A 27,886-nucleotide genomic window follows, 5' to 3' on the forward strand; every position below is an offset into this window, starting at 1 on the left:
CAGAAATATACATACATATACACGTGTAACATTTTACTCTTCAGTTTAGAGAAGATTAACATAAAAATAATAAATAGATTCTGCCATTATTCATCGTCACAAACATGCTGAAATAATTTTCACATATCTATAGATGTTTAAACACACGTTTTTCATATATATGTAAATATATAGCGTTTTTCTGTGTAAAAACAAAGACCATAAATAAAAGTATAAATCCAACATTTAAATCATTACTGATTTACTGTTTTCAGTGAATTTCTCCTCATGTCTAGAAAAAAAAAATGGCCGCACCTGACAGACTTCTGTAAAATTTTACATTAAAGAAAACTACCAACAGGAGTGGTTTACAAACTAAAGGCAGTAAATGATATAATGACAGAATATATTTTTTAGTTTTAATCATTACTGGCTGAAATTATCTTTGTATATAACAGAAACCCAGTTTGTAAACATTATTATTAATCGAATGCTAACATTTACATGCTGGTGAATGTAATGCCACATTTTGCACTACAAAACATTCACAAATGGCAGTAAGCACATTAAATAAGCAGGAACTGTCAGACACAATGAGGAATGAGTTATTACTGAGTATCTGGTCCTGATAGGTAAACGTGTTGAACTGATCCTCTGGAAGGCACCATCAGTCTTTCACTCAGTCTGGCTATGGTCAAAACACTGGCTCAGGTCAACTGTGTGCAGGAATGTATGCTAGATACAAGTCCTCATCTCAGTCACTATCATCTTCATTGTGGTCAGTTAAGTGCTTTTCCTCCAAAAGGCGGACCTAAAATGGCATACAACAATCCATTTTAGAGAATTATAAAGAAAAGTTGTACCTGGGATTACTTTAAAGGTGAATAATAGTATGCTGGACATTGAGGCGTTTATTTTGTGATAATAGATTTTTTTTTATAACAAAGATGCCCAAACTAGGGTCCGCAAGACAAAGTGGGCCCATTGTAACCTTTGATTTGGCCCGCCATTTCATCTGAGAAGAGAGGGAGAATTTTGGGGCTAATGCTTTTAATACACATTGTCATTTCTAATGTAACGCAACCTTTCATTTGTTAGTTTTATTTTTAAGCTACAAAAAACAAACTTGAATTAAATGTTTCAATGAAATGTTGTAAATGAATCCATTTTTTAAATAAACATACTGTTGCTCCATGCATAGAGCACAATTCTGAAGTCCTCAATGTAAAGACTGACTAGTGTGTTCTGCATTAAACTCCATGATGTTATAAATAGAATTCTTATGTTTTCATTATAATATGTTCATTATAACATGTAAAAATATATAATGGATTAGTTAATACGACTAAAGTAATGTTTTCTATTTATTTTTAAATAAACAAGAAAATTATTCATGAAAACTTTGTAATTCAGCTTTATAAATTTCCCTTCAGCCCACTGCCCTCTTTTGCTTTTTGGCCCTTCATAAGAAAAAGTTTGGGCACACCTGTTCTATAATAATGAATGAAGGAAAAGTGAATAAAATTCACAACTAATATTAAAACATTGATGTCAGCTGAAATTTTACTCATGGGTTTAAGACAAAATAGGTGTTTTCAAGTGTCAAGTCAAAATAAGAACTGTAATGCAAAAAGTAAATGTAACGAGATGTTTATACTAGAAACATAAAAACACAATAATGCTTGGCTGCTATGATCATGCAACCAGTATGAAATCTTCTATGCCACTCTCCAATTAGACACTGTAAGATGGTGATGTTTACCTGTGGTTCTAGGATGCGCTGGTATGAGGGGCTGTGAAGCTCATCAAGCGTTTCAGCAGCAGGTTTATTAAGAGTCTCTGGCAGGAGAAGACCCAGACAGCCTGCAGAAATCCCACTCAAGCAGAACACCATAAACGGCATGGAGGTGTGTAGTGATTTCTGGACAATAACAAAACAAGTCAGTACATAATAAAAAAAAACACTTTTTTTAACTAAATATATTTTAACGCATATATCGATTCAGTTATTTATTTATTGCCACATCAGCAACTTAGGGATATACATAAAAATATTACATGATAAAAGCAAATTCATATTTTAATAAAAAGCTACATAGACAAATATAGAAATAAATAAAAATCACAAAATATATTCAAAATTAAATATGATTTTCTCAGTTCAATTTTTAATAAATAACTTAAGATTCTTCCTAGTGGTACCTTTTTAAAAATGTCCATCAAAGTACTCCCCTTATAAAAATTTGGTCTAACGGTATTTAAACTTCCACATTCCAACAAAATATGTTTCATGGTAAGAGCAGCTTGGCAGTATATCAATTCATTCATAATTGTGAATGTATAATGATGCAATAAAAATTATCATTTCCTTTAGGGACTTACCATACTTGGTACAAATGGTGCAAGAATTCCCCCAACTCTACAAGACATTGAACACACTCCCAAACCTGCATTCCTAACACACACACAAACACACACAACAGTTAAACCAGTTGATGCAATGTGAGAATTTCATGAATTACATCATAGTCGCCACTAGAGGGCACTGTTTGCTCAAGCACAGAATATTTCAGTAGTGACAGTCAATTTAAGGGTTAGTTCACCCAAAAATGAAAATTATGTTATTAAATTGGTCATTCTCATGTCATTCCAATCCCCTGAGGCCTTCGGTCATTATAAGAACATAATTTAAGATAATTAAGATTAAATGGGAGAGCTCTCTGACCCTCCTTAGACAGCATTGTTCACAGAAAAATAAAGGAACGAGAAATAAACCAGAAACACAGTCAAAACCTTCCATGTGACTGGGTGGTTTAATTGTAATCATATGAAGAGTATTGTTTGCCAAAAAAACCCTAAAAAATGACTTCAACAGCATCTCCCACGTCGGAGTATGCGTTTACTATATTACCTGACAAAAGTCTTGTCGACGATCCCAGTTGTAAGAGCAACAAATATTAACTTGATATCTAATTGATCATTGTGAAAAGTGGCAGAATGTAGAAGGCTACGCAAAGTCAGACTTTACTGTCCCAATTACATAATTAAAAATCAAGGCAAGATCATATTTATTTTGGTAAAATAAGTGTAATCTAGAGGCCTTTGCCTTTCATATAAGCCCCTTCTGATATCAAATGATCAAATAGAAGTCAAGTTATTAATTGTTGTTCCCCAAACTAAGATAGGCGACAAGACTTTTGTCAGGTTGTGTATGAGCAATAGGATACTTGCATGTGGCGCTGTTGACTATAATTGCATTATGTGATATTGCACATAGTATAGGTATAGCAAATATAGGATAAAACAAGGTAATAATTAGTTTTTCCTCAATTCAATCCAATTCAAACATTATTGTCTATCCCACAGGGGTTAGGAAATTGTCTTTAGATATCGGCCCACACACAACAACAAAACATAATTCACTTACACTTATACTTGTTTTTTGGTTCCTTTTCTGGGCTTTGAATCTCTTGTGTCTGTTCCTGTCTATGGAGCATCAGAGAGCTCTCGCATTTCATGTAAAATATCTTAATATGTGTTCCGATGATGAATGAATGACGATAATAAATGAGTAATTAATAATTCTTTGAAACATTTTTTTCATGGAAAATGGTAAGTGTAAAGAGCACTAAACAACACATTAGACATGCAGCAAATGTGTTTGCTGTACCTGATCACGGTTGGGTAGAGTTCTGATGTGTACACATACACAATATTAAAAGCAGCACTGACCATCAGTTTTCCCACTAGAGCCAGTGATGTGGCACTTAATAAAGACCCTGAGGAAAGAGAAACAGACTTTAGGGAACTAGATTGTGAATATATGCTATAAGATTAACTAATTTTAACACACTGCTAGCATATTTTACCAGACTGCTAATAAGCAAACACAAAAATGACACATTTTACAATTTTTCTGTGAGAATTGTGAAAGAAAAGTGATTACCTGATACAGGTACAACCATTGTGAGCAGACAAGATATGCCTGCAAAAGCAAGAAAATTGGCCATTGACTTCCTCCTGCCTGCCCTGAAAGAAAAACGAACACACTCGAATTAATACAGCAGGAGTGTGATACTTCTGGGTGTGGATGTGGCTGTGAGTGTATTTACCACTGTTTGTTAATGAAGTACATGCAGAGAGGATAAGCAGGCAGTTCCACCAAGCCATACATGGCAACACTGAAGTAACGATTACCTTTATCCTCACTGGCACTGAGAGTAAGGCCATAATAAACGAGGCTACAGGCATACCTGTAATATACAAACAAAACATGTACATAAGAATACAAAAAAAATCTCAAAAGATATACAAATGGACATCTAGATCAGCTGTTGTCAGCTTATAGTGGCTTTGTGAAACACTCACCACACATACATCAGCACCACCGTCCTCCAGCGCAGTACGGGATGTGTGACCAGCTGAAAGACCCCAGGACTGGATGAGTTTGGAGAGCTGGAGGCCCGCCGCAGCTTCACCACAATTCTGCCTTTCCCGTTCCTCAATGCGAAATCCTGCAGAATGTCTTCGGCCTTCTCAGAGTGACCCCGAGAGTAAAGCCATCGGGGAGATTCTGGCAAAGTCCTGGCAGAGTCAAGCAGAAGAAGAAGTTTTATTTACATAGTGCCTTTCCATAGCTCAAGGTCACTTAACATGGCTGATATCTACATAGACAAAATAAACACACATTGAGGAACATTATGCAAAATACTGATTGAAAAGGTATGTTTTAGCTGAGCCTCAAAAGGTAGACAGATATGCTATACATCTTAGTAATAGCGGTACTGTAGGGTATTCCATTACTTGGGAGCATGAACACCACAAGACCTTCCATCTACACTGAACAACCAACAACACTCAAAAGACCAAGCTCAGATGGTTTGAAGATTAGGCAGGAGTAAGAGTGTAGTAGTTCCGACAGATATGGAGGTGCAAGACCATTTAATGCCTTTAAGAACAGGATCTCAGAAATTAAGCAAGCATTTTTTTCAACTTCTAGCCCATGAATTTAGCTAGTAGGCTAGAAATTGCCACTTGACAATGTTCATAACATAATTTCCACATAATACATTTTCATATTTGTATTTTTATACATTACAATACATTGTTTAAATGATTTAAATTTTTTCCAAAAAAAAAAAAAAAAAAAAAAAAAAAAAAAGAGGAGCTCCTCTCGGGTGACAGAGCTCCTCACCCTATCTAGAAGGGTGCGTCCTGCCACCCTGCGAAGGGAACTTATTTCGGCTACTTGTATCCGAGAACTTGTCCTTTCAGTCATAACCCAAAGCTCATGACTAGGGCCAGACAGAATCTGCGGGCATTTTTTGCTATTTCTGCTGAGAATTTTGTTAAAAATCTCTGAATTTATGCAGAATTATTTTGTGAGAATCATAACTAAAAACTTAATATATGAAATAAAAATTAAGTTTTGTAAATAAATCATATGAATATTTTCATATTAGTCAGTAATATTACTGGAATTAATTTAAAAACTAAATAAATACAATGTACACACATTTACTTAAGTAAATAAACAGAATCAATATTGGGCTAAAAATCTGCAGAATTCTGTGCGCGCAGATTCCGTGTAGGCCTACTCATGACCATAGGTGAGAGTAAGAACGTAGATTGACCAGTAAATTGAGAGCTTTGCCTTTCAACTCAGCTCCTTCTTTATGACAATGGATCGGTACATCGACCACATTACTGCTGCCGCTGCAGCGATCCACCTGTCAATCTCAAGTTCCATCCTTCCCTTACTCATGAACAAAACCCCAGGATACTTGAACGCCTCCACCTGGGGTAAGGATTTTCCTCCAACCTGGAGGAAGTGAATATATATACCTGGAGCCAGGTATGTAATCACTTTGTAAATTGATATTGTCTTTGACTTGTACGCAAATTTAATGACTTTACTAATCAAAAAATATGTATTCATTTATTTGGTCATCAATTATCAAAAGGGGTGTTTATTAAGGCTATTGTCGGCCATATCCATGCTGTGCACTCACCAATGTAAACAAAAAAAAAAAGATACAAGATACACCAGGCCTATACCATGGTTTTTATTTCCAAGAGGCAACATCAAAAGCAGCTTTACACAGCAACCTGCGGCAGTATCTTCCTGATGGTTTTTAATAAATTCACAGTGCTATAGTTAAACAGGAAGTGGTCATCTCACTCACACACACAGCAGGAAGAGCAGAAGTCCAGGACAGTTGGCAGCAGTTGCAAGGTTTCTCCACGTCCTAACATAATAACCCAATGCAGCGAACAGAGAGATGCCTACGGCAAAGGTCATATTAGTCAAGGTCCCTGGAACACAGAGAAACACATTAGCATCATGCGTCTACTGTGAATGTAAACAATGGAAATGATTGGATAATGGATAAATGTGCACCTGTCATCGCCCAGTAGGACTTTCCCACATATTCCTGAGTCAAAACAAAGCAGACCAACGCCATTCCTCCATTCATCACACCAACCAGCAGCCGAGACATAGCAAACGCCTCATAACTGGGTGCTAATGCAGTGCAATAACCAAACAAGACCTCAAAAAACAGACCTGAGAAAGAAGAGTTGATAAAGTATTATTAATTGTTGTTGTTTTTTTTTTGCTTTTGGTTTTCAGTTAGTTGTGCATGAGGTGAAGCAACCTCTTTGCAGAGTAGAAGAGCTAGAGAATGCATTAATGTCTAGCCAAAATTTTGGTAATAAGCATTTTTCAATAATTTTCTCTATACAGTTTTTTGTTAAAGTGTTTATAACCCATGAAGCAAACCAATCAGCAATGAGCAGAATCACAACATAACAAAACTTTGAAGCAATTAAGGATTTGAAAATCAGACAAAAATTGACTAAACAGCGTTAAGGAGGAGGGAAAACTACAATCTGTAAAGCATTGTAAATGACATCTGGATTTAAAAATATTCAATTAAATATGTTGATCATATCTATAAAAATATATCCTACATTTATTGAAAATATGCATAATAATTCAATTACTCAACATCAGCCAACTCAATGTCTTTGTACCTCACAAAATCTTTGTATTTGAAAGATATCATTAAAAATGTATTTCTTTTTATAGTGCTGAGCAAAGATTAACCCGATTATTTACATGCAAAATAAGTTTGTTTTAACCTAGCGGCAACCTCCCGCTCTCCCTCGTGAAGCCAATATGGAAGTAACTGAAACTGCAATTCATCAACTCGCCTTTGGGGGCTGGCTTCAGGAACTCCAGATGTTCACTGACTGCAATGCTAAATCGGCCAATTTTACAGCTGATAAAAACATGTTTACAGCCTTGGACAAAGGATGGGTTTGGTGTATATAGCTAATATTAACCTTCATGACAACTGTGAAAGGGTGATTTTTTTTATAACTGAGTATAATAATATACTATAGTATATATAATATAATGAGTTATACTAAGTCTGCATAATTAAGTGCGTGGCCACTTGAGTGACAGCTTGGTCTCGCTGTCGTCGTTACTTCACCTCAGCTGATTAAGACTGACTAGCTGCTGAACTCAGCATTTACATTGTATTTTGTGTTGTCTTTTGTGGCTTTAAATAGTCAATTGCCTTTTGGAATTATTTCCTACAATTATCAGATAATATGACATGCTGTGTGCACTTATTGTGTTCATAAACCATTCAAGTGACCGCCATTTCCCAGGTCAGTGAAATTCTTATATACCATATCGATAAATGTGTTTGTTTTATTTAAGATAATTCATCATTTATTATTTTCTTTAGACCTGTAATGCATTCCAGAATCCGACAGATTTAGGCTATCGAACAGTCATGGGAAACGTTGTCATACAGTGTTATGCCTGGATTTCATAAATAGCCTTGCATTTACTAACACAGTCTATATTTGAAGTATTTAGAAAGTAAATCACATTTTCCTCCTGTAGAAAAATGCCGTAAGAACAATACTTTAGTAGCTCAATGTATTACAACAGTGTTTTTAAAAGTCTAAACACATTATTGATATAGTACACAACCAAGCACATGTGGTCAGAACACAAACGCGTCACAGGTAATGAAGTATTAAGTGTTTCTCTCAAAGAAAACCGGTCTAAGTAAAATGCTAGCAGGCATCTGTAGCTCCTCTGATGCTCCGCCTCCTTGTCCTTATTTGGTCACCCACGGTCAATGTGATGATGCGCAAACAAAATGGCAACGGTTGGCTATGCCTACTTGGAGCTTTATTTGATCTCTTCAAAAACCAATGGGTGACGCCATGGATACTACATTCATATCTTTTGCAGCCTATGGTTTTAACAATACATGTCTGTGTATCGAGTATATTTATTATGTATATATAAAATACACAAGCATACATTTGAGAAAATGTAAGTTTATATATAAAATATGTATAGGATACAAATTATAAATACACATTTAAATATCTATGCAAAAAAGTTTTGCAAATCTTACATCAAAACAAACTTTTACTTTGGATGCGATTAATCACAATTATTATCTGCCCAGCACTACTTTTTAGCAAAAAAATTAATGGACTTGACTGTTGCCGTATTATATGATTTTTTTCAATTAGTTGATTCAACTCAATTCAAGACCTCTGTGTATTTTTTTTTTTCGGTTTCTCAGTGTTGGCAAGTAAATTAACAGCAAACATTTAGCAAAAGTGGGTAACTATGTCTTTAAGGCTGACATTATTTACAAAACATTTTAATAGTCTGCAGATATTTGGAACTTAATGTTGCAAGCCTTGAAACAAGGTGTAGATTACAGAAACAAGTTCATCTCTTTCCTACCAGTTAAAAAAACAGGTTTCCTCCCAATTTTATCAGATAGTGGTCCAAACAAGACATTTCCAATCAGCACACCAGCAAAGAACAGAGATCCAGCCAAATTCACTTTGTAGGCTTGATGTTTAACCAGGTACCACTGCAAAAGATAAAAAATATATATTGATGTACACCCGCTCTCCTGCTCCAACATAAATAATAAAAGTCAAATTTGATAAAGACAAGCTGCTCTTTGAAAACATGATCAATCGTAATCCGATTTTACTACATTACTGATAGTGTCTTACCTCAGTCACAATTGAGTTGACATCCTCTGTGAATTTCACACTTTGGGTTACGTCTCCATCCACACCCTCGGTGACTGGTTCTATGTGATATTCTGGCACAGCACCCACTAAGATGATGAGCATAGACTGACATGCCATGTAAATCTGATTAAAATAAAACAACAATCAAATTAGTAATTAGACTGTCTTTGGGTCAAAATGAGATCTAATGTTTTTATGTCTGCATCAAAAATAAAATTGACAAAAAATATATTTTATATACATAGAATTGACAATAAATGCAATCAAAGTGATTATTAAATTTATTACTAAACACAATATGAGAAATAGTTTGCTATTATGATTCTGCAGAACATGTATATCGATTTAAAAATTAAACGACAAACTTATTTTGACCTGTACTCATTAATATGCATAAAAAAGAAAAAGCAATCATACTAAATATACAAATATTTGCATTATTAAAAACTTCGAAGGATAGCTAAAGATATGGCATCAAATAATTCTTATTCTAAATTTCTGAAAGGATGCTTTTGATGTTACACTGAATAACATTTTAAAGGTAGTCTTCTGTAAATCAGTGTAAAAATGTAATAAATCATTATTATTTTTATTGATTCATTTTATTCAATTAATTATTATTTAATCAGAAAAAAATGGAATAAATATTTTAGTTAATTCTGAGCTAAATATTTTAAATATGGTGTCAAAACAAGCAAGCTCTAGTTGTATACATACACTTTTTTTAACATAATCTTTCTTAAAATAAAAAAGAAAAATCTTTTAAAGGTTTTGAAAACTATATTAAACTAAATGCATGCACAACAGTCTGTCCAGGTCAGCTTCCATAGCAGTAAATACATTGAGAACTTTTAAACAAATGTTATTGTAAGGAAAATATTTGAACCGTTATGGACTAATGAAGTTAAAAACTACATTCCTAAATAAAAAGTTAAAAGTTTTATTGAAATGAATTGTTGGTGATTGGATGGTTGTTGGCCAGATTGGGTAGCTATACATGATTACATAAATTAAGACCTGTCTAAACAACATTTCAGTAAATGTAAGACTTTAAAGCGTAACATTTTGTCTTTGGGATTTAAGACCTCACGAACACCCTGATATGGATGCCTGAAAGCCCATTTTCTTTTATTCTTTTAACAAAACCAAACTTTGCTGTTTCTTTGTTTTTTTAATTAAAGTTAAGGCATTAAATTACTTGCATAACTCCATATTTACCAGCTATGAGACTAATTATACATTTTCAATGTATTGGTAGGGCTGGACAATATGGCAAAAATGCAATCTCGATAATTATCTTCCATATTGAACGACAACGATATATATTTCCATAAAAGTTGTTAATGCTTCCATATTTAAAAGAGTACCCAAACAATGACTGAAGCCACAAAAATTAGAGTGTACATTAAATGGCATAACATATTTTCAGCCAATAAATTTTCGGTGGCGAAAAATTCAGTACATCTCTAATATCAACAAACTTTTAGAATCCTATTGTTGCACATTTCTTCTCTGTGATTGACTCTTAGATCAATATAGAGAAAAAAAAATTCCAGAGCTTATCATTGTTATTGACATAAATTTTATTGCAATTGAAAAAAAGGAATATATTATCGTTTATCGTCCCAACTCTACATTATGTATATAAAACTGTTCTGGTTTTAATACAGTCTTGTTGTGTATGAATACAGTCTTGTTGTGGTGACCCCAGTTTTAATTAATAAAGGGACTAAGCCGAAAAGAAAATGAATGAATAAAAAAGTTGAAGATAAATTCTTTAGATTTATAAGCAGATTCTGAGTAATTACAAATTATTTCTTTTAAACTAAAAGATTGTGCTAAAAGATAAAACTCAAAGATTGAGGTAGGAGAAAATTTCTGAACAAATTCACACATACAAAATAAATGTATTAAAGTTTCATCATCCTTACCACAAAATGTACAATTACTCGGAATATCAACATATTTGGAAACAAATAAGTTAGCCGGATATATTTTATGCAACATTTTAAAGTGGACTTTTTTAGTTTTATTAGGAAGAAAGATTTTATGTGGCAACGACCAAGCTTTTCTCCAGTCTAACGTTATAATACTATAATATAATGGAATCCGCCTCGCGGAACAATGCGATTTCGAATTAGATAAATATGTTTATTATTGCATTTTTTTATCCTAACTGTCAATGCCGTCCAGCAATAATGCTAATTCCTTCATATTTTTGGATTGTAATATATATGACTTTTGACAAGATGCATTAAACCTGGGATTATAAAACCGAAATTAATGACGTGGTAAACAAACAAACGCACACTTTAGTAAATGATTCATTCATACGAAAGCAGATACATCTCACTGCCTGAAGATAAGGTAATGCAAATACGACAAGGTTTGACCCATAAGATACGCATTTTGCATAGATTGCCGGCTCATGCTATCGGAAATGCAAATACATTTACCTACAAAAACACAAGTCAGCCCAATGTTTACGTATTTGCATGTATCATTAGTTACCTGGAGGAACACCAGCACTGTGATCATCCGCTTCTGGTGACTTCCGAACTCTCCAACCACCTGGAAAGCCTCCTCTAAATCCATTCCCGGGTCAAATCATCCAACCGCATGACACCGACTCGATATTTTCATCTTTAATTTGGGGTTTGATTGCAGTCGAGGTTTCAGATGCTCCGCTGTAAATCTGGCTTCCCTTCGCAGACGTGGAATGAGACCACGTGATACAAAGGGCGAACTTGTTTGGATGAGACTGGAGGATCTAAACACGTGCTAGAGAGAGCGGTTTTGATTGGGTTACAGAAAAAGGATGAACTCTTTGCAGAAATTGAAGTAGGTGCTTCAAGTCAAGGGCTCCCAAACATTTCAGCCCGCGAGGAGGTTATATACAAATGTTGCACACACAATAAGCCTATATAAACACAAGCATATTGACAAAACAAAAAAGTGCTACAGGCTATAATTTATAGTCATTTATTAATTTGTTTACTTTAATATTAACCTCACCTAATGAGACCGGTGGGCACAACGTTTTCAGCGCAAATCTATTCTTGGTGTAATTTTGGAGATTGACACTCAGAGATTATCCTCATTGTTCAGTCGTGGCCTGTATTCATTTTTAATGTTTTGATTGCCATAAAGGTGTCTAAGTTTAACCTGCTGCTACAAAATTATGTTAAATTATATTAATTAAGTTATGGATACAATGTGGTAATTCTAATACTTTAATACATTTTATTTGACTTTTGGAAATCACCAAGCAACCCCCTGTCATTGTCCCGCGACCCCCACTTTGGAAACAACTGCTATACGTAATCTTATATTTAGACAAAGCATTTATTTTTGTACGGTCCGTATTTATTGATATTTGTTTAAGGTATGAATGTCATTAATAATGTCCCGATTATGTAGACTATTGCTGAAGTAGTCTTCAAGTACTTAAAGTTACATTTACAAATAGACTTATTCAAACAAGTACACCCATTAATAGAATATTAAAATAATAAAATATAATCAAGATTTAATGCGAGGACAAGGATGAAATACAAATCCTGCAGAATATAGATTATTATAATTATTTTAGAAAGGTAACAAACATGATTTTCTGAATATTAATACAAGTACATTTCTATCAAATAAGTCTACAGCAATTCAATTTCATTTAACTTCTTTATTATGCGCACAAATACAAATGTCATCCAGCAAACAACTGTTTTTAATTAAAAATTGAGGAAAACGCAAAGAGCACCAGTGTTACAATCACCAACTGTATTTAATTAAAAGTGTAATAGAAAACTTTATACAAACATTTCAAAACTGAAACATACTTTAAAAATATTTTATTACTTGAGAGATGGAGTAGACCATTTATTTTTAGTCTTTAATTAAACATACAAAACCTTGAACAAATACAAACGAGCCTAAATGCTAGTGAAACAGGAAAAGTAACAGTACGAAATCACCCTGAAGTTATAACACTTATTATTGAACTGACTTGTGTGGACAGACATGAAACATAAATACATTGCTAATTGAAGTTTTAAAAAGACAAACATGGATAAAAAAAGCAACGTTTAAGACAGAGGGACTTGGAAGATTAATACACAAAGGGAGTAAAATCGGCAACATAATTTAGGTTAATTCTGACATCTGAGTGGAAGTTTAGAGCGGGGTGGCGTTAACATGCTGTCATTCTCCACCTTTGAACGGTTCAGTGATTTACTGCCATTTTCCTTCTTGCTTTTCTTCTGGTTAAACAAAAGCACAAAAAAATCAATGAATAAGTGTATTAATTACCTGACAGCACTAGAAAAGTGTGGTCAAAAAATAAATAAAATAATAATAAACAACAACTCACTAATATGATAAATTCTCATTTAAAAAGATATTCTCGACTTACCTTGAAGAAGGGAATCCTTCCATTCTCATAACACATCAGGTTCTCATCAGAGCACGACTGTTCAGTGTTGTTTCCATCACTAGAAACACTGACTTCATCCTCCAGAGAGTCCTAAAGACAGAATCGAGGTTAAACCAGTCCAAATAACATAAAAATGCTATATATTTGAAAATACTTTAAATCAAAGATTGAAAGGATTTCCACTCATTAGATCATCTCCTATGTTACCTGGTCAAGAGGTTTCTCCTCCGCCTCCATGACGATCTCACATGGTTTGAGTTCAGACTGAAGCTGCTCTTGCTGAGATCTGAACTCCTCTTCCAGCTCTTCTCTACTCCTTGGCTTGCTCAGCACACGTGGGTATGTGTACTCTTTGCGCTGAGGGGTCGTTCCTTCAAAAGATAAACATCAGATTACTGAAGAGCAGATCACTTGCTCCAGAGTTGCTACCGAGACGAGGTAGATTTAATAGGATAGTTCACCCAAAATGAAAGTGTACTCAATATCGATTCACACTGGATGATATTTTAAAGAAAGCTTAAAAAAAAAAAAAAAAAAAAAAAAACTGTTACCAGTGACTTCCATAGTAGGAAAAACAAATATTATGGAAGTAGATGGTTAGCGATTCAGCTTGCTTTCTTTCATTTAAACAGAAAAGGAGATATTTGAAATGAAGTCAAATAGGTTTTAAACAATTGAAGGGTGAAATTTTGGCTTTTGGGTGAACCTTGTGCCCTTAATGTAGGGATGTCAAACTCAATTCCTGGAGGGCTGCAGCTCTGCACAGTTTAGTTCCAGCCCTGCTTCAACACACTTACCTGTAGGTTTCAAACAAGACTGAAAGACTTAATTAGTTTGATCAGCGGTGTTTAATTAGGGTTGGAACTAAACTCTTGCCCTCCAGCAATTGAGTTTGACATCCTTGCCTTAATGGTTCGCAATCAAAGAGTGTCTGTTTCTGCATATATTTTATTATACCTGTTGGTAAATCCTGCCGTAGCTCTGAGCTGATAAAGTTGTGCACAGTGTCCAGTGCCTGAGTGTTGATGGAGGACAGGGTCTCTCTGTGCTCCTGCAAGGTAGCTTCATCTTTGCTGGTCTGCATTTCCACACGACCCAGGGTTGCTTCCATTTCCTGCTGCATTTGACCCAATCGGGTCTCACAGTCCTGAACGGCTTTCTCACCCTTTTCTTCCACAGACTGCGTGGCACACACAAACAAATAAAATAAAGATATAGCATTGGCAAAAATATCAGAATTAACCAGGTTTATCCTACGACATAAATAATCCTTTATTATTTGCAAAACAAATACTTCTGAAAGATCTCAAAGAGGAAAATGCAGTTTTATGACCCTATTTCTATCAATTTGGCACAAAAAAAAAAAACCTGACCAAGACAAGCGTCTTACTATTCTTGAACAATAGAATCAGACTCGCATAGTAACAATAACAATATAATGAAAAGGATTAAAGCACAGTTAAAGGGTTTCATCAAGTCAAATTCAAGACTTATAACCTTTTTAAGACCATTTTGAATCAAATTTTAGATTTATACAGGGCTAAAAACTACATTTTTATTATCACCAAGAATTTATTATTTTATTTAATTGCCCTTTAAAAAAATAAAAAATAAATAAATAAAATCCAATAATACCCAAAGGTCCTGTGAAGCACTTTGAAATATGTATTTTTAGTTAATGTTTGACATAATCTTAACCGAAACACAAGAAGAGGGTGGAATATAATGTAGCTCAGAGTTTTGTTTTATCATCGATCTGCCAGTTAGAGTGGTTGAGCTCAACTGCAAATGAGAAGCGTCTTGAAGTGGGCGGGGCATGTCAGATACTAGAGAGCATTTGATTGGTTATGATTTGATGTAATATGGGTTGACTTTAATAAAACAGTTGATACATTTGAGCAGAAGTAACAAGCAGTCAAATTTATATCTTCTAAATGCGAATTGTCACCGTTTTGGGGCACACTAGCTTATAGCTAAAAACAAATACTGATACTAACATCTAAAAAAATAAATAAAATTATATTTTTTCTTTGATAAGCTTAAACCAAGTTAAACTAAACTGCACAACAGCCTGTCTAGGTCAGTGTCCTCACCACATTTGGTCTAAAAATACATGGAGAATTTACAAATGTTATAGTGAGGAAGATAATTAAACCATATTGGTTTCTTCTACCATGTCATGCAGAAATCCTAAAAGGTAATTTTCAATATTTAAGTCTTTTTAAAGACCTTCTCAGAATATTAAACCTTTAACTTAAGAGTTGTTAATAAACAGTTGAAGTTAAATAAATCGAGCACAACCATACAACAGAACTCAAAGAAGCTCGGAAGAAACAAAAAGCTTGAAAAAATAAAATGCGTGGTTGTTTTCAGCGACAGGCTTCAGCCAATGTTAAAATTCGCCTTTCTCAAAACAGTATTTTGCAAACTTAAGTCTCATTTTGCCATCTGTTTAGCTCTATGGTTTCACTACATGTGGAGAGCGTCACATCACCTTCCCACGTTTGTTGCAAAATTATGTGACATCACGCGAACGGAGGAGCTTGGCCGGACGCGCCCTGGCCCGAACAGATCGTGTAGATCGAGGAAAATAAAAATATTTATGGTTTTTGGAGTGAAACACTTTGGACAATGCTTGAACAAAATTTAAGACCGCCTAAAAACGTGATGAAGACTTTTAATAATTTTTAAGGGCCTTGATTTTCCTTGAATATAAGAAAAAGCAATTTGGGAAATTTGGGGAAGCATGGCACGTCCCATAATTAGGTAAATACAAAATGTACACACACTTCATTTGAACATTTAATCCAATTACCCAAAATGCATCTTGAAAGAAGCACAAATTCTGCACAAACTAACCTTCAGCAGGTCTTGCACAGCAGTGTCTGTCTGTCTGATGAGTTTGAGTTGCTCTTGGGCTTTACACTCAGTCAAGCCTTTAGCTTCATCACACCACTTGAGTCCCGACTCAGCCAGCGAGTCCAGAGATGTCTGCAGGTGTCCACAATAACCAGCACACTCCTCCAGCGCCCTCTCTCCCTCCTCAGTCACACTATTCATCTCCAAAATAACTCCATGAACAGAGGAACCCAGACAAGCGCGAACAGACACGGCTTGCTCCTCAGCCACGGTGCATTTACTACAATAAAAGTACAGCTTTATTAGGGTTTTGTTACAGGGAATCAGTTATTAGAAATAAGGTATTAAAACTTATATTTAGAAATATGTTAATCTTTCCGCCGATCGAGATAGATAGAGGCTAATAATTCTGACTTCAACTGTAGGTGTTGTGGATGTCTTCTCACCTCTGTATGGAGCTCTGTAATGTTTCTAGTGGAGGAATCTGGGCAGATGCTGCTTGTGAAAGACTCTCAAAGTCATTCTGAGTGTCCACCGCCAGCAGATTCATTTGGTTCTGCAAACACTGAACCAGCTCGGCCACACGCTGAACAAAAGAGAAAAGTTTACTCCCTTTTAGAATTTGTTAATAGTCAATAATGATTTAGACAAATCATTCGCTCTAGTTTAAATCCATTTTCTTGGTTTAGTTTGGAAAGTGACTGCTGAGCCACTTTTCAAACCCCAGCCTCCTTATGGTTACATTTACAACCCTCAGAGAGCTTGTGAACAGCTGAGCAATTCAACTGAACAGAAATGTGATTGGTTTGTTAAGTCAAACGGAAGATGCTGAGACTTATTTCAAAATGTTGATGTACTTCCAACTGAAACAGAATAATGAGTAGGGGACGGGGCTTTATTTTTGCGCATCATTTGCTTGTAGCAAACTAACGGTAAAAGGAGAGTGGTAAGGAATAGTGTGACTGATCCAGTCAAATTGACATCATTAGACAAGGACCGCCACCCCAAATAAGCAACTGGATTGATTTTTTTTTTTTTTTGTGGATTACTTGTTCACCTTAAGAATAACAAAATGTAAGCTAGCAAAAAATAATAATAATAAATAAATAAATAAATAAATAAATAAAGTAGACCTACCGCTTTATGGCTGTTTCCAGCTTGGCTGATTTGTTGTTTGAGTTTGTCATGTTCGGCACGCAGTGAGTTAAAACCCTGCAAAGCGCACTCTCGCATACTGGCCAGTGATTCAGTGTACGCATCAAAAAATGACATCATGTCTGCTTTTAGACTCTGCATCTGTAAGACACATTTTAATTTGATGACAAAAGCATAAGTAATTAATTGGCATACGAGCATGGAAATCAATTTCTTCACACAAACCTGCTCAGCCAAGGTGTGGTATCGGTGAAGGGTTTGCTTCAGATTATCATTCATGGACATGACAGACCTGATACCTGGCACCGCCTGGGCAACCAGAACCTCCTCTAGGTGCCGTTTGTGTTCATCCTGGAGAAAAAAAAGGAAGGTAAATAGTGTTATGGCCATTGGTCAATATTGAAAGAATGCCTAGAATTAAACACCATCTCTCTGACTATAGTGTTTATTTTTGGACAACTAAATTTAGTTTTTATGCAAAAATAAAAATGGGTTTACTTTTTACTCTTCTTCAAGTAGTAACAAACCTGAGTGCTTATATGTGAAGGGCGAGTAAATGACAAGTTTCATTTTAGGGTGAACTACCCCTTTAATAGAGTAAAATGGAAACAGAACTTTCAGTCCTGTGACATTTTAAATATAACTGAACAGATGGCAGGGTCGTATTTATATTTAGCTTCTTCCTGACACTTTTTATACTTGCAGCAAACTAACAGTTGGAGAAAAATGGCTATGGTAAATTTTAGTTATTTTTCATTTTACAGAAACTAGAATCCTTTATTATATTAAGTTTTTAAAAACAAACCAGGCAGATAGGGGCCATTGAAAATTCAGACAATGGTGGCCTCAGAGTCATAAAAACAAAAACAGCCTTCACAGCAACATTAAAAACCTGACAAGAATTTAAATAATCTGCTTCTTCTACTGCAGTAAATTCTGTTTTTACTGTTGAAATTTGGTGCCAGTTAATCAGGATGTGTCGATTTTGTTCGCTTTGACTCGTTGGATGGAAACGCTGCTTTATTCACATGTCTTTCATGCGATATTCCAGTTTTGCACAAATTTAATTTACATTTTTGGATGTAAACATATCTATTGCCTGCATTTCAGTCACACAAAGAACAAAGTCACGAGAATGCCTTGTCCATTTTTAATAAATAATTAGCTTAACTTCACTGACTTTCAATAGGGATATCTTCTGTAACTAGATTAATGGGATTATTACTTGTTCTAAAAACTATTTTTAGTACTGCTTGCATTCTAAATGTCATATCAACCTCTACCACTTGATCAATAAAGGCAGACACACAAGTGCACTGTTAAAATGATTAACTCAACTTTAGAAATCATCTTAAACTGATCAACTTGTGTAAAAGTGGGAACCCTAAATTACACATTTCCACTGAACATTGAGTTAAGGTTATATGCATTCCTTGTCAAATTTGTTATAGAAACTATGCAGTAGCCTATTCTATGTAATTTAATGCAATAACATCTAAAAAATAACTTCAAAATTAAGACCAATTTCCCACTTTTTCCAAGTGAAAAAGTTAAATGTCACACAATACATTACTGTTGTTACTATACTTAAATACTTTAAAATGTAAATTTGCGCATTAACTTGAGCAGCTGTTTTCCCACACTAACTGTCTCTGTCTCACTGATGCAGTGGTGTTGCTTTTTTTTAAATGTACTGTCATATTTGCTATAACTTTGCATGAGCACATCAAGTTCAGCTGGAGAAAAAAAAATGCTGATCTCTTTTTTTCAGATGTTTCCATGGTGATTCTACTCCAAGTTGATTGACCCAACTCAGATCAGCTATTCTGAAACTGGAAACTCAGTTTTTAATCCCTCTGTAAATCAAGTTTAAACTAAGTGGGTTGAACCTTCTTACTGAAACAGGCCCCTGTTCTTACCAGTATTTCCAGGATGCTGTTCTGAGCATCCTGAGAGAGTTTCTCCTGATTTAACACTTGTTCCTTACACTGCTCCACACCTTCTCCCACAGCTCCTTTAATACTGCTGTAAGACTCGCACACAGCACCCAAAGTCTCCTTAAACACATTGCCATTCATGTTCAGCAGCTCACCTGCAGGGACATTTAAACTTACTTTCATTTCTTTCTGAAAGACATTAGAAACACCCCAAAACAAGAGATTACACAGTGAGATAAAAGGTCATGACATATCTTACCCACAGAAGAGCGGTAATAGTCAATCATAGCAGCATGTTTGTGGCTCTGATCCTGCAGTGAGGTCTGCATGCTGTTGTAGCAGTTCTCCATGCACTGGGTGAAGCTTTCCTGGACCTTCCCGTTATGAAGCTCCACATCTTTCTTCCTTTGTAGCTTAGCATGGAGACCACCAACATCCTGAGTGCTGGCCTCAGCAGTGCTCAACAGCTGGATAGAACGATAGGGAAAAAAAAAAAAAAGTTAGGATAGTATAGATTATTGGTCCAGACATGCACTCTGATTCCTTCAAGCGTCACAGACCTGGTCAGCAGTGTTATAGAGTTGACACTCATTGGTTTGAAGCTGTGCACTGATGAATTCCTCTTGATTAAGGCGGTGCCTGGTCTCTGTTAGGTCCTTGTGAGTCTCCTCCAGTCTCTGGTTTTTGTCCTGCAGGTCCTCTGTGCACTGTTCCAATTTCTGCTTATTATCGGTGAACAGGTCCATAATCTGGCAACACAAGCACAAAATATACATCACTCACTCAGAAGCTGCCAAAAGAAAAGCAGAAGTACAAGGGATTTAAAAGATACGCACCTTTTTGAGCTCCTCCTCCATTGCAGCAATCCGCTCAGTGTACTCTGTAATCTGCTCTTCCTGAGACACAATTTTACCATTCAAAGTCCTGCAAAGGGCCAAAAAAGGTTAAAATAAACTACTCACTAAACTGAATCAAACGAAAATAAAGGGGAGGATTAACATTTGTGAACTACATTTAGTTCTGGTTAGCATGATCATTCTCAATGCTAAAAATCACAAAGGTTTTTTTCTTCAGTTTTTCAACATTACAACTATGAGGAGAAAAACCATACACGCTTAATCACGGTCCTTTTAAGGGCCTCATTTTGTGACAATGTCTGGTATTCGGATGTTTTTGGTTCCATTTGAATGGAATACAACACAAACCAAAGTTAATGTGGAACAAAACAGAAACCCAGTACTGCAGTCTTGTTCTGCTTGATTGATGCCCACCAAAGTTTGGATAGTAGAAATTAAAATGAATAACAGTAACAAAGGTGTCCTGCTTGAGCTTTAAATCAAACTTGGCAAATGCTAATACACTAAAGGGGTCTCACTTATAAATGTGGTTATGCACAAAACAGGGGCAGCAATATGAATGCCACTTCCCATGCAAAAGTTGCTATATTTAGCAGAAGCTTTTGTCCAAAGCAACTTACAGTTGAATTACAATTATAACTGCTATATAAACAAACTTGATAGGAGAATGTGCACAGCTCCAAGTAAACAAATTTTACTTAACTTAAAAGCACTTTAAAAATGCAAGTCCATAATCAGTAATAATTTACATTTATTCTGGTGTACATTCACTTTTAAAAAGGTTTATAGAAAAATAAAAAAAAATTAAATCAGGATCCCAGGATATTATAATTTTTTTTATATAGAGCAGTCTTGGTGAGCTCAAAATGTGTTCAAAAAATTAAGCATCCTACCAATGTCACTATTTTAAACCATAAAGAATTTGCATTTTGAACTTACTCATAGTTATCAACAGAAAGGTACACTCCATGTTTGTCACGGGTGGCAGCCAAATCTCTCTTCAATCTCTCAATCTCCTCTGTGTATTCCTGCAACATATTATTTTACATTAATGGGAGTCAATGCTGATGCTGCATGAACAAAAAAACTGAGAAAATGATCAAGTCTCATGAAAAAGTACAAACAGATATAAAAAAAACCTGCCTTGATGAGAGTTCTCTTGGTAAGCTTTTGGTTGACCTCAGGCTTATTCATGATGCTCTTAGCTCTGTTAGCATAGTCCAAAGTGCTCAGAGTTTCCTGCAATTAAATTGCAAATTAACATTGTTAAGAATAAATTATTTATAGACAGATATGATTTAAAAAAAAAAAAAAATAAAAAATAAATAAAAAAAAAAAGTGCACCAAAAAAATAATAGCAACATGAATACAAATTCATTTGTAAAGTATACATAATTTTCGTTTGATTGAAATGATTTAAGCATACCTGTATAAAATGTAATAAAAAAATATATGACAACTAAAAGTTAAATACAACAGAGCAAACATACAAATGAATTAAACAATGTATGATTTTCTGGGGAGTCATTATTCAGGAACAGAAATTAAATAACATGTAAATTGACACTATTTGTTTTCATTGTGTAAATATTTATATACTGTACCCTTAATCTTTAAGCTACAAATGTTTAATCTTTTTCATCTCCTACATGTCCTACAATTGCTTTAAATTCTTATTCACAGGGCTTAACAATATCCAAATTATAAGCTTTCACACTAAGGTTAAAATATTAAATTACACCATGTCTGATCAACTATAATCCTGTCTCTACATTACAGATACTGCGATGAGACTATTGCAGATTCACCCATTGCGATATCAATGCTGAAATGATATATTGCGCAGCCCTAGTACAAAGTCAACAAGCACAAGCCATACCTCCAGATTGATGGAGGCAGGAGACACAGTGGCGATGATAGAGGTTTTGGTGCGTCCTCCTAGTGAGTCCTGCAGTATGCGGGTGAGCTTAGACTCTCTGTAGGGCACGTGAGGCCCTCTCTCCACCAAAGCCTTGATTACACGACCCAGAGTTAGCAGAGACTGGTTGATGTTGCCAGCTTCACGTGCACGCTTATCCACAGCACCAGATCGCCCTATGTTCTCACTACCTGCAAGATCCACCTGAACAGAAACAGAGAATGTTACATAAACACAAATAAAACCCATTTGTAACTGAAAAGCCCATTGACTCAAAACAGTCGCCTTACCAAGTTGAGTTTACCAATCTTAACTAGCTCTTCTCCATCCAGTGTGATTTCTTTCATGTGAATAGTCACAGAAAACACAGAGTGGGATCGACTGACAGAATAAAAAGGGGAAAATGAGTATTATAATCCATTGCACACTTTCCTTAGTCATGAATCCTTTTAAACCGGGATACAAGAAGCCAGTTATTACCTTGAATAGGCATTCATGAGTGTGGAGGCAGTCTTCCTCTTGGCTGCACCTCTCTCCAGAATCTGATACACCTCATTCTTATTGTGTACTGTGATCTCCTCCAGACCTTTAATAGTCACACCCCTCTGATAGAACAACAGAATGAACAAAAGATTAGATGATGGTATTAAAATACCCCAATATACTGATTTAAGCAAATATCAAAACAACAAACTGTGGGACTCCAGCAAAGATTGCTTCAGCTGGTAAATAGGTTTGCACTACCATTGGTCCACTACAGTTATATAATCGTTAGCGGCATTCTAAAACTCCACTTTCACTTGATTTCTTTTTTGGGTTGGGCATTCAAGAGTAATACCATTAACGATAAAACACTTCTTAATAGTATAAATAAAAGTATACTTTTAAATAAAACCAACACAGGCATTATTTACTATACTTAACACCATCTGCTTTTGAGCTATGGTTGCAGTCATCAAAATTGTATTGGCTTCAGACTTAGTTTCATTCATTTCCATTAATTATTAGGCGTACAAACAGCCCATTATGCAGCTTGATGTTGCAAACTTGTATTTTCTTACTATATTCATTAAAATTGTATGCATTTTCAGTCACAATCCTTGTAATTTCCCCATAGGCAAATGAATCAGATGTTTTAAAACTAAATTACAGAAAAGAGCTTACTTCCACATTGCAGAATTAGGTCAATATGAGGTTTTATACACAGAGTTTCCACATTTTCATGAACAGAAGATTGAAGGACTTTTTAAAGCACCATTAAATGTTTAACCAAGTGCCTTTGTAATTCATATCATAGCATGTAACTTAAATGTTTCACTTATACCTGTACTTAATACTTGTTCATTTTCAAAAACGTTTACCATTTTAAACAGTCATGTTTAAAGAACTTTAATTTTGTTGAATTTAATAATATTCAAATGCGGTTTCTAAAATATTGATAAATTGTGCATTATTTGTCAGATTTTTAATTTAAGGATTTCTCCATTCCTTCTTGTTCTGTTCTTGTTTTTGAAAATGGCGTAAAACTGTTGAAATAAAACCATAAAATAATTTGATTTCAAACTTAAACCGAGCACTTTTGAGGACATATGTTTGTTGAAGTACTTTCCGGGCCTTGAATCGATATGTCAAAAATTCAATTACTTTCAAGAAGCGTGGGAACCCTGTATACAAATAAAAGATAAAATTGCTTGATTACAATGCCGAATTGAAGGGGTTGAGTAAACATTCATGTTGCTATTGTTAGATGCTTTGTAAATAAACTTTGAGTATATAAAGGACTTGAAGTTGTTTTTAAAGAAACCAAAAAGCATACTTTATTTCTGGGATCATCAAAGAGCTGTAGTCTCTCTGTGACATCAGGAGCAGGGCTGAGCAGGTCAAACAGTTCCTCGTTATAAATTTCCAGCAGAGACACCTTCACTGAGAACTCTGTGCCATTATTGGACAGTTTTTCAAAGATCTGATGAAGAGTTCTGGGAATGATTCCAGCCAGAGGGTCCTGACAGAGAAAGGGTGAAACAGAAAATGAGAAAACAAAACATGAATATGAACAAAGAATATTAGTTCTAAAATTGTGGCCTAAGAGCAAAACTTCAATAGATTAGATTTTTTTGAAAATAAATCAATCTTATTTAAAACACCTAACAGATGTAAACTATATTGAGACCTTAAAAGATATGAAAGTAAAAGCAGCATTTTATTTATTCAGAAGGATTCAAAATGGGACAAGAAAAAAAAAAAAAAAAAAAAAAAAAGAATTGGGTTGCTATTTAGACTGCTTGTGTGCAAAACTTACCTCTTCCCAAGTAAACTCCTCATTAGGTGATCGGTCACCTTCCATTGTGAAGGTTTTGCCTGTTCCAGTTTGCCCATATCTTTAACCAAAAAGGAAAAACATAAATGTAGAGGATGTACTTCCAACTCGATTACAGGTACTACGATTACAGTATTTTCATGGAAAAACAAAACAAAACATGACTAAATAGTTACATTTGTTATTCTTTATTAAATTAATTAAAATTTAGGAATTTCTGGAATTGAAAAAAAAAAATTATATAAAAATGATTACATACAAATATGTACAGGTCAGTTGAAGAATTTGACATTTAAAGAAAGACACTCACGCAAAGATTGTGCAGTTATAGCCCATGATAACTTCATCTAATATGGGGCAAACCACACTCCTATAAACTTCAATTTGTTTGGCAGAAGGGCCAAAAACCTAAAAAGAGACATTTAATGAGTATCACTGCACAGGACACCATTAATATAAAAAAAATAATAATAACAATAATAAAAGGGTAATCACTCACCATATCAAAAGTGTATGTTTTTCTTGCTGCTTTGTCCGTGGCACCTCCAGTACGCATCATCACCTCTTTTCGGTTCTGGTCACACTCAACAACCGTGTGAGAGCCAGATTTACGCTCCACTGTGTTAAAGGGTCTGCGAATGGGACATCAGACATGAGATTGGTGAAGGCAAAAATGTTCATTTTGAACTTACGAATAGAAACTTACAAACTGAATTTACATTTTTGGATTTGCTTTAAAATGAATAAAAAATACATTTTATGGTAAAATAAATAAATTATATTGTGGGATTTAAAACCTGCTGACCTGTATAAAGGTCAGTATTTATGTAACAAAAACTTTCTTAAGAGTATTAAAAGTAAAACATAACAAAATATGAAATCATTGTTTAGGCAAACACTAAAATTTATGAAATACGTTTTTTTTAATAATACTTTCAAACTTGACACTAATCAACCTGTATTGCAATCATGAAAGTTAAGAAAGAAACTTATTGTAATAATAATAGAACAAACTTTGTTTGGCAGCTCAGACCTGGCAGAGACCGGCAGCAATAAGAAATGCATACATACATAAAAAGTGCATTAAACGGTAAATAATATAATAACAGTCCTGGTTTAAAGTGTTTAGTGCATCAACAGCTGACTTTGTTATAATCAGTTTCAAAAGGTGCATGTTAGTGTTACAGGGGAAATACAGGCTACATCTCTGGGAAAGAAGCTGTTCCTCAGCCTATTTGTGCATGTCCTAATTGTTCTGTAGCTTTTACCTAATGAAAGGGGCACAAAAAGTTTGCACCCTGGATGGGTTGGGCCCTGCTAATGTTGCTAGCTCTTTTGTGCAGATGACTTGCATAAACGATTTCAAGTTCGGGTAGTTTAGTTGCAACAATCCTCTGTGCGGTCTTAACTATCCGACCCAGTATATACATACAAGAATGTACACAGACATATCCTCCAATATAATCGTTCAACATGTCAACAAATGATTCCTGTCATGTCTGACAACATTAGTGTTGTGCCTTCTGTAAATATTTAGGACGAGTTACAAGATAGTTAAAGATGACTTTGAGAAAGTTATATATTCATACATTTGTTCAGTGACAGCTTGTGACATGGTCCCTATATTGTTTACCACGCTACTTTGAACATTCAGTCTGAAATCACATGCAAGTATGACAATAAAACAACATTAGCACTAGTAATGAACTGTGACAAAAGTCGTACTTTAATAGTGGGTGGTTGCTAATATGATTTCAATATTAGAAGTTGCAAAGAATACTTTTCTGAATTTATATTAAGGAGAAAGTCAAAATGTGCAAATATAAAACCAACTTTACCCCCGTAATGATGACTACCCTTATGTACATAAAGTCTATTACTCGTACGTCGAATTCACTAAGTTACAACGGTTCTGAGGTTGAACTATAAAAACAAACACACAAACCACGTCCAAAAGAAAACATGCTTCGTATTGCTGAAAAATAAGAACCATATAGACATAAAACATTTATATTCACCTGCATCGTACAACCACTTGTATGTTTCTGCCCTTCTCATCTTTCTTGGCTGCTGGTACTTGTGATGCCATGTTGAAGGAGCGTCTTCTGGGCTCCAGATCTGAAATGCCCTTTAAATGTAACCTTCGAAACAAAAACTGGGTTTAATTCGCAAATGATCATGATTTTAACTACTAAACCATAGAAATATATAAGTTACGTGCATAAATACAGAACATTGCATTGACTTACAAACAACAGTTAGTTACGTTGTTGACTTTGTCAAGTTTAAATGGCGCCTAAACAAAATAAACTACGAAAACAGCAAGCTAATGATAGCAAGAGTAACAAATGTACTTACCGTTTAGCTGGTCTTTTTTAAAAGCAGATCAAACGAAATGGCAAAATAGTTTTAAAATCCCTCCAGTAACGCAGTTTATCTGAATACGCTCTACTTGCCGTAAGCTCTGACGAGGAGTCCTCTAGCACTGCAGTTAGCGGACTTTGAAAATTGCGCATCCGCAGCTTTAAGCCAATCAGAGAACAGGGTTTTCTCACCAGCTTTCTGATTGGTCTAAAGGAAGCAGAACTGGAGCCGCTGATGCATCTCGGGAAAGTGCAGTGTTCTTTTTAAATGGTACCAAATAACATTGGATTGTGATGGTACTTAAATAAAGCACCAAACAGTACTGCGTGATGAACGTGTTTTATAATCTTTTCACATAATTAACATATATGTTTAATAGCGCGTACACGATTATGTAGAATTTTATTTGATCATAAAACAAGTCGGAAATAAAACGAATCGCATACCAATTCAATTGTTAATTTATTTGTAGTTATCCAATAATTATTTTTCTCTTAGTTTTGTATTCCATTTGACTGAGTTTTGTATTGAGAGTATTAATAATGGTAAAATAGTGTTGTACTATCCATTGATTTTCGCCTTTGTCATTGTTAAAATATGATCTAAAATCTTTTCTCAGTTTAATGCCACCCACTCAAACAGTAAAAAAAAACACAACAACTGTGATCCACTTTCAACAAACAAACATGTTTATCTTGTAGTTTTTTAAATGACCAGAAGATGGCTGTAGGAAACCATGACTGTCATGTGCTCATAAGAAAATACAACTGGATTTGATGCCAAATCTCAACAGATTCTTCATTTTATAAGAGAGTATGGAAATAAATCTTTAGAATGAAAATATGTTAAAGAAAACTTAAATAAAACACAAACTATAGGACAAAATGACTAAAATATTCCTTTAAGAACATGTCTGAGGTGAAATATGCATGAGAAGTGTGCTACAAATGGGAAATATTATCAAGTTAGAAATGTAACTGG

The 27,886-nt window shown here is 34.8% G+C and overlaps 2 protein-coding genes across 2 annotated transcripts; both read right to left on the minus strand.

The window, feature by feature from the left end:
- Positions 1-224: 224 nt before the first annotated feature.
- slc22a15 (solute carrier family 22 member 15) lies at positions 225-11,784 on the minus strand. The gene is made up of 12 exons (XM_056476818.1): positions 11,581-11,784; positions 9,049-9,192; positions 8,768-8,900; positions 6,380-6,544; positions 6,165-6,294; positions 4,348-4,563; positions 4,092-4,232; positions 3,926-4,008; positions 3,650-3,758; positions 2,362-2,434; positions 1,742-1,900; positions 225-790 (listed from the first exon to the last, which is right to left on the minus strand). Exons 1-12 carry the CDS (start codon positions 11,662-11,664, stop codon positions 734-736), a joined length of 1,494 nt encoding a protein of 497 aa, XP_056332793.1. The 5' UTR covers positions 11,665-11,784; the 3' UTR covers positions 225-733.
- A 949-nt stretch (positions 11,785-12,733) lies between these two features.
- On the minus strand, positions 12,734-27,015 carry kif11 (kinesin family member 11). The gene is made up of 23 exons (XM_056477481.1): positions 26,900-27,015; positions 26,560-26,682; positions 25,041-25,173; positions 24,852-24,949; positions 24,524-24,602; positions 24,041-24,226; positions 22,705-22,829; positions 22,515-22,605; positions 22,186-22,428; positions 21,450-21,545; positions 21,246-21,334; positions 20,286-20,373; positions 20,010-20,198; positions 19,709-19,916; positions 19,432-19,604; positions 17,738-17,863; positions 17,495-17,653; positions 16,804-16,943; positions 16,358-16,637; positions 14,456-14,678; positions 13,706-13,869; positions 13,478-13,588; positions 12,734-13,325 (listed from the first exon to the last, which is right to left on the minus strand). The coding sequence occupies exons 2-23, from the start codon at positions 26,628-26,630 to the stop codon at positions 13,215-13,217; spliced, it is 3,183 nt and encodes a 1,060-aa protein (XP_056333456.1). The 5' UTR covers positions 26,631-26,682; positions 26,900-27,015; the 3' UTR covers positions 12,734-13,214.
- Positions 27,016-27,886: the final 871 nt, after the last annotated feature.

Source organism: Danio aesculapii, chromosome 17 (assembly GCF_903798145.1).
Source record: "Danio aesculapii chromosome 17, fDanAes4.1, whole genome shotgun sequence".
Taxonomy (NCBI): domain Eukaryota; kingdom Metazoa; phylum Chordata; class Actinopteri; order Cypriniformes; family Danionidae; genus Danio; species Danio aesculapii.

Excerpts from the sequence above, each read along its gene's own strand:
- slc22a15 (XM_056476818.1), bottom strand. The coding sequence starts at position 11,664 with ATGGATTTAGAGGAGGCTTTCCAGGTGGTTGGAGAGTTCGGAAGTCAC. Across the intron at positions 4,564-6,164 it reads CTGCTCTTCCTGCTGTGTGT|GACTTTGCCAGAATCTCCCC; the intron begins GTGAGTGAGATG and ends TGACTCTGCCAG. Across the intron at positions 791-1,741 it reads AGCGCATCCTAGAACCACAG|GTCCGCCTTTTGGAGGAAAA; the intron begins GTAAACATCACC and ends ATGCCATTTTAG.
- kif11 (XM_056477481.1), bottom strand. The coding sequence starts at position 26,630 with ATGGCATCACAAGTACCAGCAGCCAAGAAAGATGAGAAGGGCAGAAAC. Across the intron at positions 24,950-25,040 it reads AAACATACACTTTTGATATG|GTTTTTGGCCCTTCTGCCAA; the intron begins GTGAGTGATTAC and ends GTCTCTTTTTAG. Across the intron at positions 14,679-16,357 it reads CTGTGCAAGACCTGCTGAAG|TCTGTGGAAGAAAAGGGTGA; the intron begins GTTAGTTTGTGC and ends TGTGCCACGCAG.